Source organism: Leptosomus discolor, chromosome 6 (assembly GCF_034619465.1).
Source record: "Leptosomus discolor isolate bLepDis1 chromosome 6, bLepDis1.hap2, whole genome shotgun sequence".
Taxonomy (NCBI): Eukaryota; Metazoa; Chordata; class Aves; order Leptosomiformes; family Leptosomidae; genus Leptosomus; species Leptosomus discolor.
Window position 1 is genome coordinate 43,994,792 of NC_141396.1, and position 12,792 is coordinate 44,007,583.

At 39.9% G+C, this 12,792-nt stretch overlaps 1 protein-coding gene across 1 annotated transcript in view; it reads left to right on the forward strand.

Annotated features, from left to right (window-relative positions):
* Positions 1–12,792, forward strand: part of LOC104344634 (ATP-dependent translocase ABCB1) — a 50,138-nt gene that overhangs the window by 17,690 nt on the left and 19,656 nt on the right. The window contains exons 10-19 of the mRNA XM_086467322.1: positions 338–509; positions 2,789–2,902; positions 4,279–4,389; positions 6,689–6,814; positions 7,000–7,203; positions 7,582–7,752; positions 10,153–10,340; positions 11,358–11,421; positions 11,476–11,643; positions 12,534–12,680. Of these exons, the coding sequence (XP_086323448.1) occupies positions 338–509; positions 2,789–2,902; positions 4,279–4,389; positions 6,689–6,814; positions 7,000–7,203; positions 7,582–7,752; positions 10,153–10,340; positions 11,358–11,421; positions 11,476–11,643; positions 12,534–12,680 (1,465 nt within the window). The remainder of the gene's footprint in view (positions 1–337; positions 510–2,788; positions 2,903–4,278; positions 4,390–6,688; positions 6,815–6,999; positions 7,204–7,581; positions 7,753–10,152; positions 10,341–11,357; positions 11,422–11,475; positions 11,644–12,533; positions 12,681–12,792) is intronic.

A 12,792-nucleotide genomic window follows, 5' to 3' on the forward strand; every position in this document is an offset into this window, starting at 1 on the left:
GCCCTGCTTACCTTTCTTCAGAGCATCAGGAACATTCACTCACAGTTAGAAGATTTCATGGAAAATCACAAGATTAAAGTTGTTTAACAGCTCACCAGAGCCTTTTCCACTCATCCAGGACTTGTTCCAGATAAAATTGATCAGCTCAGTCTGTCACAACATGAAAGACAGTCAATACATTTTCATCTGCTCTCAGCAAGATATTTCTCAGTGTTTGATTACTGTTTACAAAAATATTTTATATATCTTTGATATATTTTATGGGAAATTTATGAATAAACACAATGAAAGAAAGAGTAATTTCCTGTATGTTCTGGTTTTTTGTTTTTTCTTTCAGATACCAAAAAAAATTAGAAGATGCCAAACGTGTTGGTATCAAAAAGGCTATTTCAGCCAATATTTCTATGGGTATTGCTTTCTTTCTGATCTATGCATCGTACGCCTTGGCCTTCTGGTATGGAACCACTTTGATACTCTCCGATGATTATACAATCGGAAAAGTCTTTACAGTATGTATTCACCGGCAGCTGAACAATGTTTATGAAAAATACTGAACTGGTCCTATATAATCTTATCGAATATGTGACTTTGTGTTTTAAGTGAGGTTGAAGTTAGCTTTTTAAACTACATTTTTCACTTTTTCACCCCTGGTAACAAACCCAAAACCAGTATACTTCTACATACCACTGATATTTCTGTAAGTTGGGTAGCAACATAAAAATCACCTACTTCGAAGTCTTTTATTAAAAAGCCAGCTTGGATTAACAATAATTAGGTGTTGACTTTTTATTCAGTCACACCAGACCTTTGCTAAAGGACTGAGACACATCTTCTGTGAATCATGATTCATGCAGGTGATTGCATTCAGGAGAGAAAGACCAGGCATCAGGTAGCATTTGCTGTATATCATGTTAGCTCCTGTCTTAGACAAAGTTCATTTACTTGCAGTCTGCATCTACACTGATATCAGGTTGGACCTTTTTTTGGAGGGCTTGGGGTATGACAGTGTGGTTGACGGTTTGATCCCAGTCACAGCCTGCCCACTAAGGAGGTTATATCTGTGATGTCAGCAGCTCTTGAGCCATCCTCTTCATTATGCTCAGACACCAGGATCTCTAGCAAGACCTAAGAGTCTTTGAGGAGCAGCTCATGTAATTGTTCCTACTTGTGACCAGGCAGGTGAGTCCAATTTGTGGCCAGCAGGACTAGGGAAGTGATCATTGCTTTGTACACGGCACTGGTGAGGCCGCTTTTTGAAAAGGACCTGGGGGTGCTGGTCGACAGCCGGCTGAACATGAGCCAGCAGTGTGCTCAGGTGGCCAAGGAGGCCAAAGGCATCCTGGCCTGTGTCAACAATAGTGTGCCCAGCAGGAGTAGGGAGGTGATCGTGCCCCTGCACTCAGCACTGGTGAGGCTGGACTTTGAATACAGGTCTTATGAGGAGCGGCTGAGGCAACTGGGGTTGTTTAGTCTGGAGAAGAGGAGGCTGAGGGGAGACCCTATTGCTCTCTACAACTACCTGAAAGGAAGTTGTAGCGAGGTGGGGGGTCAATCTCTTCTCCCAAGTAACAAGTGATAGGACAAAAGGAAATGGCCTCAAGTTGCACCAGGGGAGGTTTATGTTGGTTGTTAGGAAGAATTTCTTCACCAAAAGGGTTGTCAAGAGTTGGAACAGCCTGCCCAGGGAGGTGGTGGAGTCACCACCCCTGGAGGTGTTTAAAAGACGTGTAGGTGTGGTGCTTAGGGACATGGTTTAGTGGTGGACTTGGCAGTGCTGGGTTAACGGTTGGACTCGATGACCTCAAAGGTCTTTTCCAACCTAAATTATTCTGTGGTTCTACGATTTTTTTCACTCCAGAGCAAAGCCAGACAGCTGAGTTTGTACTACCAACATGCTGCAGAAACCAGCTCTCATGTCCTCAGTGAAAGCAATTGATGGAACCAGGAAAGCAGCAGCACCTGCAGCCAGGCGTCTGCCTTATCTGGCAAGCAGCGCATGACTGCAGAGCAGGGGTTATCGCTGGTCTTTGCAGAAGGCCGTACTCACTGTCACCTCCTCTGGGCCACTAACAGTTAAGACTGTAATGTAAGCTTGATTTAATACTTAGATACGATTAGAATAAAATGCAATAACCCTTTCTTCCCAACATCTGAAATAGGTGGCAGAAGTGATGCATTCAGAAAAAACACCTAAATGTGAAAAGTCAGACCCAAGGCTGAAAAAATTAGATTAGAAATTAGAGCCTGCTTTTGGTGTGACAAACAATTTCAGTTTCACACAAAGAAGTTTCCAGTTTCCTCAAACATTTGGTTCTGTTCTTGCCAGTGCTACAGTGGAGAAGTAGATTACCATGTCTTTACCTTTTGGGTTGAAGTACTCTTGGGTTTATGTTATATGAAGAAAGAAAGAGATTTTTTTTCTATGTTTAATCACAAAAGTAACTGGTAGCTGATTTTTGTTCAGGTGGAATTAGAAACACCCTTCTGTTCTCTATTGTCAGGCTAAAGAAGAATCCCAGCCATCAGCACATCACAATATCCTTCTTATGATCCAGTTGTGGAAGAAGGAGATTTTACTCCCTTTTTTCCTATTGCTGTTTACCTTCCGTTAAATGATTGCCACCTGTTTAATGACTGCTTTGATTCTAGGCTTCCTCATATTGCACAGCATGCATGAGATTACTTGAAGCAATGATAGCTAATATTCTCAGATAAATTAAGCTGTCTAATGAGAGTCACGAATTTCTAGTGATGTATCACGTGGTGTTCGTTTTTTTTTTCTCTTTAGGTCTTTTTTTCTATATTACTTGGAGCTTTTAGTGTTGGACAGACTGCACCAAGCATGGAGGCATTTGCCAATGCAAGAGGAGCTGCCTATGCAATCTTCAGTGTTATAGACAATGTGAGTATCTTTGCCATGTCTGTTATCCAAAAGTGTTGAACATTTGACTTCTTTTCTGAAGTAAAATTAGCAATTGTGTGTTCAATACCATAACATTTAAAGATTCTACCTAATACAATTTTGGATACAGGACAAGCATCGAAATACTGGAATGTGAGCCACTAACAAGGACACGTAAATTCCTACCAGTTATTGTTCTATCTGGTAGTTCAGAAGACTAGATTAAAGAAGAAAAAGAAATTATTGCAAAGCTTGCCTGAATAGATTTACTTCAATCTTCATTTTTAAGAAAAAAAAAAAACAAGAACTGAGAGAAGATTCTAGATCTTTTGCAACTATGCTCACTTCATTGATAATGTTTCTTTTCAATGATTTAAAGGATTGCTTTTACAGTGGCTACATCTGTAGTGATTTGGCAATGTAACTTCTACTTTCAAGTCCTATATAAAACGATATTCAAATATTTGTATCGTTTATAAATATTATATCAGTTATTTAAACACTATATATAAAATATAACTAACTTAGGCTTGTGTTTCCAATTTTTGCTGCATCAGATAACAGTTATGAAGCAACACTGAGGTGTCTGCTGACATTTTTACCTCTGAGGCCACATCTACCTTGTAGTTCAGAGATGTGAGTGCAGCTGTTGTAATTATACCCACAGTAACTCAAGTAACTAGCTGAGATACCAGTAACAGCAGCACCAAGCATGACAAGGATTGGTTTGAGCTATAACATTTACTTACCAGAATTACGATATGTACTGGCTGCCTGGGGCTGTAGACCGGTACATACTGGATGGCTGGTGGGGGCTGTAACCTTGCTACTGTAGTATAGTGACTACAACACTATTTTAAAACTGATCTTGGGTTGCCTACACAAGATATATTTCTGCCTTTGGATATCAGTGCACTATTCCAAATTCTAAACTGTTCTGGGTAGGAATGAAAACAAGTGCTCTCTCTGTGTTAGTACGGCACAGCTGATGTCTCCTGCACTGTATTAAAGGAAGGAGCATAATCATGAACACAAATACTGTTGGTATACCATGGCTGGATGTGAATGTGTAGATTACTGCTTCCTTTTGCTGACGTTTTAGGTTATTTCTTCTATTCCTTAATTTATGCCAGAGAAGACTTAAGGCCCTGAGCATTTGCCTTGGTTACTCACTCCTGACAGCAAATCTGCCAGTGACCTGGGCTGGCAGCTTCATGCATGTATGAGCAGTTGCAGCTGCTTTCAGTGAGGCCTGCTCTGCCTCACTATATGGTAACATTAACATCTAAGATGTCACAGCCCCGTATCATATTAAAATGTCATTAGAAATCTAAACAATGTTTTTTTCCCTTTTCTTCACATGTTGTTCTGCACAGGAACCTCAAATTGACAGTTCATCCGATGCTGGCTATAAACCAGATCAAGTTAAGGGGGACTTGGAATTCCAAAATGTTTACTTCAATTATCCTGCTAGGCCAGATACTAAGGTATTACACATGGAGGTCATACAGATTCCATTTAAGATAACTTGATTGCCTTAGAGAAAAACAATTACTATAACTAAAAAAAAAATAAAGTCCTAGAAATAATGGAAACCTCTGCTTTTATCTAGAACTGTTAACACAATTCAGCCAGAACTGGTTAGTTAACTAAATCAAAAGCCAACCTTTTAAAATAAAATGTAACTACATGGAATTTCCACTAAAAGCTAAAAGGTTGGAGATCATACATAATGAAAAACACTAATTGTAATAATACTTGTTTTAACCCAGTTAAAACGTTATAGCAGTATACTGGTCTGCCAAATTATCCACACTTGTAAGTCTGATAGAAGTATTTCTCTGAGAAACTGGCAGCGGATCCAACACTTACTGCATCACATTTACAATGCAAAACCTGCCCCTTAGAAGGAAGAGATTGTTTTGTTTGAGAGCTCTCACTAAGGTAACTCTTGATGCAATTAAGTGGGAAAGAGGTCTGAATGATACTGAAGGGATCATTAGAAGGAAGAATCTCTTCACAGTGCAGTAAAACTCTGTAAACTCCATGTCAGCTCTTCCACAATTACAGAATCATGGAATCACAGAATGTTTGGCATTGGAAGGGACCTCGAAAGATCATCTAGTCCAACCCCCCTGCCAGAGCAGGACCACCTAGAATAGGTCACACAGGAACTCGTCCAGGCGGGTTTTGAATGTCTCCAGAGAAGGAGACACCACAACCTTTCTGGGCAGCCTGTTCCAGGGCTCTGTCACCCTCACAGTGAAAAAGTTTTTCCTTATGTTAATGTGGAACCTCCTATGCTCCAGCTTGCACCCGTTGCCCCTTGCCCTGTCATTGGCCATCACCAAGAAAAGCCTGTCTCCATCTTCATGAAACTTGCCCTTTAAGTATTTATAAACATTAATGAGGTCACCCCTCAGTCTCCTCCAAGCTAAAGAGACCCAGCTCCCTCAGCCTTTCATCATAAGGGAGATGTTCTACCCCCTTCATCTTTGTGGCTCTGTGCTGGACTCTTTCAAGCAGTTCCCTGTCCTTCTTGAACTGAGGGGCCCAGAATTGGACACACTATTCCAGATGCGGTCTCACCAGGGCAGAGTAGAGGGGGAGGAGAACCTCTCTCAACCTACTGAGCACAACCCTTCTAATACACCTCAGGATGCCATTGACCTTCTTGGCCACAAGGGCACATTGCTGGTTCATGGTCATCCTGCTGTCCACCAGGATCCCCAGGTCCCTTTCCCCTACGCTACTCTCTAACAGCTCAGCCCCCGACCTATGCTGGCACACGGGGTTGTTCTTTCCCAGATGCAAGACTCTACACTTGCCCTTGTTGTATTTCATTACATTTCTCCCTGTCCAGCTCTCCAGCCTGTCCAGGTCTCGCTGAATGGCAGCACAGCCTTCTGGTGAGTCAGCCACTCCTCCCAGTTTTCTGTCATCAGCAAACCTACTGACAGTGCACTCTGTTCGCTTGTCCAGGTCAGCGATGAGTATGTTGAATAGTACTGGTCCCAGTACCCACCCCTGAGGGACTCTGCTAGATACAGGCCTCCAACTAGATTCTGTCCTATTGACAACAACTCTCTGACTTCTTTCCTTCAACCAGTTCACAATCCACGTCACTACCCAATAATCCAGACCACACTTCCTCAGTTTAGCTGTGAGGATGCTGTGGGAGACAAGTGTCAAATGCTTTACTGAAATTGAGGTAATCCACATCCACCGCATTGCCATCATCTATCCACCTGGTTATGTCTTCATAAAAGGCTATCAGGTTGGTCAAACATGACTTCCCCTAATGACCCTCTTAACCTTGATATGCCTAGAGACAGCGCTGAGGATAAGTTGTTCCATCACTTTTCCAGGGCTGACCAGTCTGTAATTACTCGGGTCCTTCTTCTTGCCCTTTTGAAGACTGGAGTGACATTTCTTTCCTCCAGTCCTCAGGCACCTCACCTGTTCCCCACAACTTACCAAAGATGATGGAGAGTGGTATAGCAATGACTTTTGCCAGCTCCCTCAGCACTAGCGGGTGCATTCCATCAGGGCCCATGGATTTATGTATGTCCAGCTTGCTTAATTGATTCCCAACCCAGTCCTCATCAACGAAATCAAACTCCTCCTTTATCCTGACTTCCTCTGGGCACAATTCCATGTGTAGTTCTTCACCTTTACTAGCTAAAGCTTTCTTGCAAAATCTTATTGTAGTCTTTAGTTTCTTCAGATTTACACTGATATTTTTACATGCTGTTATGTTTTTGCTTACCTTTCTTATATGCACAGATACTGAAGGGCTTGAACCTCAAGGTTAGTTGTGGCCAGACAGTGGCCCTGGTTGGTGGCAGTGGATGTGGGAAAAGTACAACTGTTCAGCTCATCCAGAGATTTTACGATCCCAAGGAAGGCACGGTAAGATACCTCAAGTGAGATGACTGCTCTGTGTGTCACAGTTTTTGGAAGTCTGGTTCTGGCCTCTCTTCCTTGTTCCGAAGACATGGTAAGGTCTCCCCTAAAAGGCATGTGCCAACTGGGGGAGACAGGTTCCTTGACCAAAACACTTAGTAAACAGTTTTTGTCTGCGTCCTGTTGTTTAGGTTACCATTGATGGGCAGGATATTAAGACATTAAACGTAAGATATCTGCGGGAGTTTATTGGTGTGGTGAACCAGGAGCCCGTGCTCTTTGCTACCAGCATTGCAGAAAACATTCGTTACGGCCGTGAGAATGTCACCATGGAAGAGATTGAAAAAGCTACCAAGGAAGCGAATGCCTATGACTTCATCATGAAGCTACCCAACGTAAGCAAACCAACTGTCCTGCTGAAATAATTTCTCCTAAACCTTGTGGTGCCAAATAGTTTCTTAGACGGGATTCTCGTAAGCAGAGGAAGCTGTTTCCCAGAGCTGTGAGCAAGCAGAGCTATGCAGAGCTCCTCGCAACTTTTCAGAATGATGTTAATTTGAAATCTTTAGGTCATGACTCGATGAACATTTGGAGAACTATTAGAACTCCAGGGACACAATATCCAAGTGAGTGTTTGTCCTGTAGTGTTTTAGAGGAAGGAGAAGATGTTTCTGGGACTACCGACACCAACGTGCCTTTTCTTTACGGTGCCTGTCTTTGATGAAAGGACTGTGCCACTGAGTGTTGTGGACATGTCTGTGGTTGTTTTGTAGAAGTTTGAAACCATGGTTGGAGAAAGAGGGGCCCAGCTGAGCGGAGGCCAGAAGCAAAGAATAGCAATTGCCCGAGCTCTGGTTCGCAACCCTAAAATTCTTCTGCTTGATGAGGCAACGTCAGCTTTGGATACTGAGAGTGAATCAGTTGTGCAGGCAGCACTGGACAAGGTCAGTATTGCTCATTTATTTAAAGAGCTGCAAGAGAGACCCCTAAAAGGTCTAATGTGAGCTTGGATTTAGCAAATACTCTCTGTTCATACAAAGACTGGAAACTTTAAATGAGGATAAGTAGTGAGATGTTTTAAAAAATAAATGCATTAGAAATCTGTTTTCAAATTTGCCAGCACTAGCTCTATCAGACCAGGCAGACTGCCCAGGGGTGAAGGGGTTTTGCAACTGCCCATGGGATTCAGTTAATGATGTTATATGTAGGACTGAAATGCAGTAGACTTTCCCAAACCAGCTTTAGTCTTTGGAGTAGTGGAGAGCTCAAGACCTAAGTATTCTCAAGCAGGTTTGGTGGTCCATGTGGGCTATGTTCTTACTAATACCCAGGAAAGTAATTCAAAACCAGCTCAGTGATGTCTTCAAGAGTGGTGGCTACGTGTTGACTGCCACCTAGACATAACTTCTAAACCACTTAGACAATTGAAAAGAACAGCCAATCCTGTATTTCTTGTCTTCTCTAAACAAGCGTGTGAACTTTTTACAAAGTATTTCCACTTATTCCTCAGACTGAATCAATCATATTCGCTGTTTTTTCCCTCCCTCTGTTTCTTTCTCACACTATGCATCTGTGGTTATGCTCTGGGTGAACAGGTGAATATAAATCACCACCATTGCATAAACATTTCCAGCAATGATCACAGTTTATCTATGGACAATACCTTTAGAAAGCATTTTGCCAACATATGCTATTCTGCCTCAGGAGTGGTACCTTACGTTGCCCCCTATGCAGCGTTGTGTCTGGAAAAATCAGGCAATGGAATCTACGTTCTCATTTTCCAAGATATTTTAGTCCCAAATTTTTACCCAGATGCCTAATTGTCACTAATTTCAGTGAGAGTTACGCTCTCTGTCCACTAATTACTAATATGTCGTTGTGAAACTATGCTAGCTGGCACATGCAGGGATCTTTCTCCCAACTCATGCCCTGTAAAGTGAATCCCAGAGAACTGCTGATCGAGACGTATTTGATGGGATCCCAACTAACCGCTGCAACAGAAAACTTATGCAGGTAGTTTAAACAAGTTACTTAGCCTCTCACCTTCCCCACCTATCTTTAAAATATGTCGTATGGTGAGATGAATCTTCGTGTTGATGTTTCTGGCAACGCATGCCAGAAAGATTTGCTCAGACTAGACTAGCCCTGAGATTGCTGATATTAAGCAAGACGAAACTAAGCTGTTTTGTGCCAAGCATTCATTGTCCTCCTATTGCCTACTTTTTCGCTTCGTCACTGTGCTGATCATGTACATCTACAGATCTAGAGCAGATGACTTTTCCCTGCAGGCTTCACCAAACCTCTCCTGAATCTCTGTTTACTGTTTATGTGGATGGCTGCCCTGCTTTTTATAATTAAGGACACTAACTTGATTTTCTTCTACATCTTGATGTGATTTTAACTTTTTAAGATCATCTCAGACATAGTGAAGCTTTCAGACTACCAGGAAAATGCCTATAATTTCTTATAGGATGGATTGAATAGCTGTCATTTCCAGCTCTTAAAATCACATGACAACATTAAGATATCAGGTTTAATTGGAAATTCATTGAGACTATACCACACATTATGGTTTTTCTTTTATTTCCTAGTTGTAAAACACTTATTAAGCCATTATTCTGGTGGTTCAAATGTTAAGTGAAGATTTTTAAACTGAATTACATAAAGTTTGGATTCTGTTGTTGATTCATTAGACATTAATACCAATTTATCCCAGCACATACTGTAACAATGTGCCTGTAAAAATATCTATCATATCAAACTGTGCACTGATAGGATTCATTTTATTATTTGTGAGTAATTAAAAGGATGGAAAAACCAGTATGAGTAATAGAAGTATGATTTTAAGCACAATTTTGGTTAAATATTTTCAGCTAAGTCGCACAAGTAATTTAGAGCAAGTAAAATTGCTAAGTGATTAATTTTTAATATTTGTGAAATGCTCTGACATAGAATTGTCACTGACTTGCTTGATGGTAGATAGTCTTTTTTCAGTGAAAACTAGATATGTAACATGGGAAGATATTGAAGGGACAGTTTCCAAAAAACAAAGTTTAGATATTTGTGTTTAGAAAGTACTAGTCCAACATTAAAAAAACAGAGTATCTTAATTCATATTTTCAAATAAAATATGTTTTGCAATATTTGATTGAAGCTACATTTTTGCTGTAGTTTACCTCGGAGGAACCGAAAAATATTGTGAAACTCAAGGTTGATCTTTACTAGAACACCATCTCCAAGGAAAATATTTTGATTAAAATATTTGTTCAACTCCAATATGAAGAGGGGAAATATCATATGTACCTGACAATGCTAATGTAGGGCCATCATTATACTCTTTCCAGGTCAGAAAAGGACGCACTACACTTGTTATTGCTCATCGTTTGTCAACGGTTAGAAATGCGGACCTTATAGCTGCATTTGAAAATGGTGTCATCACAGAACAAGGGACTCATAATGAATTAATGGAACAGAAGGGAATTTACTACAAGCTTGTTAACATGCAGGTAGCTTTTTCACAAACATCTTCATAGCTTTTATAATATTGTGTCCTATTGAGTCAACCAAATTGAATTGCTCCCAAAGGTATCTCCAGCGTTGCCGTGTTTTCCCAGTAAAGAAACTCTAGGGAGAAAAAACTTCCCTAAAGAGTGGTAAACTTCATATTAACAAAACTTCATATTATGTAAAATGCGTAAGCTTAATTCAAAGTTGTTAATTATAGGAGTTCTAAGCAAAAAAAAAAAATCTTTAAAAGTACAACATTAAAAATAAAGTATGTGAGAAGGTACAAATTAAATTTGTGGCAAAAATGAAGTTCTGGAGCTGATTGATTCTCAGACTACTTTTCCAAATTGTATAATTATAAAACAACTCAGGTTGGAGGGGGCCTTGGAGGCTCATCTAGGCCCACCCAAGCTGAACACAGGGCAGACACAGGTCAGAGCAGTTGCTCCTGTCCATGTCCTGCTGAGTTTGGAATACCTCCAAGGACAGAGACTACACTCCCTCCTCAAGTTGCCTGCTCCAGCGTCTCCCACCTCATTGTGAAAACTCAAACTCTTATTATATGCAAGTACTTTTGCAAATCACCATCACCTTAGTGACTTAGCTCCTGAAGTTTGTCATTCAGACATGGTCTATCTTAAATATTTTTATTATCTCTCAAGCTGTCTCCTGAACTTCTCAAGCAGTTTCTCTCAGGCCTTAATTTTGAAGTAGCTGGAAGTCTTGCTCCTATTCTTCATGGCTCCCTCCTCATGTTGAAAGTCCCTCTTGTTGACTTTCTGATTCTCTTTTACTTTAAGACTCTTTTATATAATTTTTGTATTTTAAAAAGTCTTTCTGGTGGGTTTGTTCAGCTGACTTATTTAACCTTCCTGTATGTTTTCAGAACAGTTTAAGTTGACAAAAAAATGAGAAAAAAAAAATCTCTGTTGCTAAAACTTCTCCCTCTTGTAAGTGTTATTGTATTGGCAAGTTTCTCACTGAGTATAGAGGGGACTTAATGGAATGTCAATACTTGCTTGGGATCTGTAATATTGCTTAGTTCTTATCAGCCTTCCATTTATTTAACAGAATATGTTGCTGTTAGAGTTGACCATCATTTGAAAGTACAGGGTAATATGTCTGTAAATGATTTTTAGCATCATACTGTTTCATTTCAGGCATCAGGAACTGAGGATGGGCTACAGGAAGACAGCAATGGACCAGTTGTCTCAGAGGAGGCACAGAAGGGATCTATGTTGACTGGACAGAAAAGACAATCCACTAAGAAAAGCATAAAAAGGTTCAGAATACAGAAAGATGAATGTGATGTAGAAGCTGCTCAGCTTGTGAGTGTCTCTGTATTCTTACCTGCGCCTGTTTTCCATAACTAACAGGATAAGAAAGAAACGTGATCCCACTCAAAAAGGAGTAACTTTTTAACCAAAAGTGTGAAGGCAGCCTATGTGTCTAGTTAAAGACTCATAAATTGAAAAAATCACACAGGAGTTCTATGGAAACAGTCTTTTCCCCTGAATCTAAAATTATTTTTTTGTTGTGATACTTGAAATAGTTTATTTGAGTAATATTATGAAACAAAATTACTTAGTATGGGAATAGCTTAAATAGCAAGTTAATTCATTTAATTATAGAACAAAACCAAACCCAGGTAATCAGTCATATAACTCAAATAACACACACTGAATAGGAAATAATTACTATTTTTGCCTAATTGACTTGTTACCTCTTATCTAAAATGTCTGTGTCAGCAAATAAATCATTGAAAATTAAGACATAATTATCAAGCTGCCTAATGACCCAAACCTGCAAGAGATCATATTCAGCAATGAGTAAGGAGCAATTCTTTTAACATTCAATGCCATCAAATGCAAAAAGTGGTTTAAATTTGCAATTTCTGTTTCTGGTTAGTCCCACAAAGCGTAAGTGGCATTTGTGACTAATCCTTTCAGGGAAAGGCTCAAATTGTTATTGTTGGAAGAAATAAGAGCTTATATAGCATCCACTGATCTTTTCCTTCTTCTTTTATGGTATTACTATTGGATGTGGTGTAACAGTAAGAATTTCTGCAGTTAATTAATACATTTTTTTAAAGATCAGTGAGTTTGGGGTTTCTTAACATAGAATATGGGATAAGGAGCATATTACAAAGAATATACACATCCCTCATTTCCCTCCATTAATGTACTATATTTATCCTGATGGAATCCTTTCATTTTAGGATAAAAGCATGCCTCCAGTTTCATTTTTTAAAATTATGGAGTTGAATAAAACTGAATGGCCATACTTTGTTATTGGAACTCTATGTGCAATTATCAACGGGGCCTTGCAACCCATATTTTCAGTCATCATTTCAGATGTTATAGGGGTGAGTATAAAACAAAGAAGTAAAAATCTTCATTGTATGCTTTACCTGTTGTCATTATTTCCAGTAAATAGCACTTTTTTTTGGTTTGCATTGCAAAAGTAAGAAACAGGCA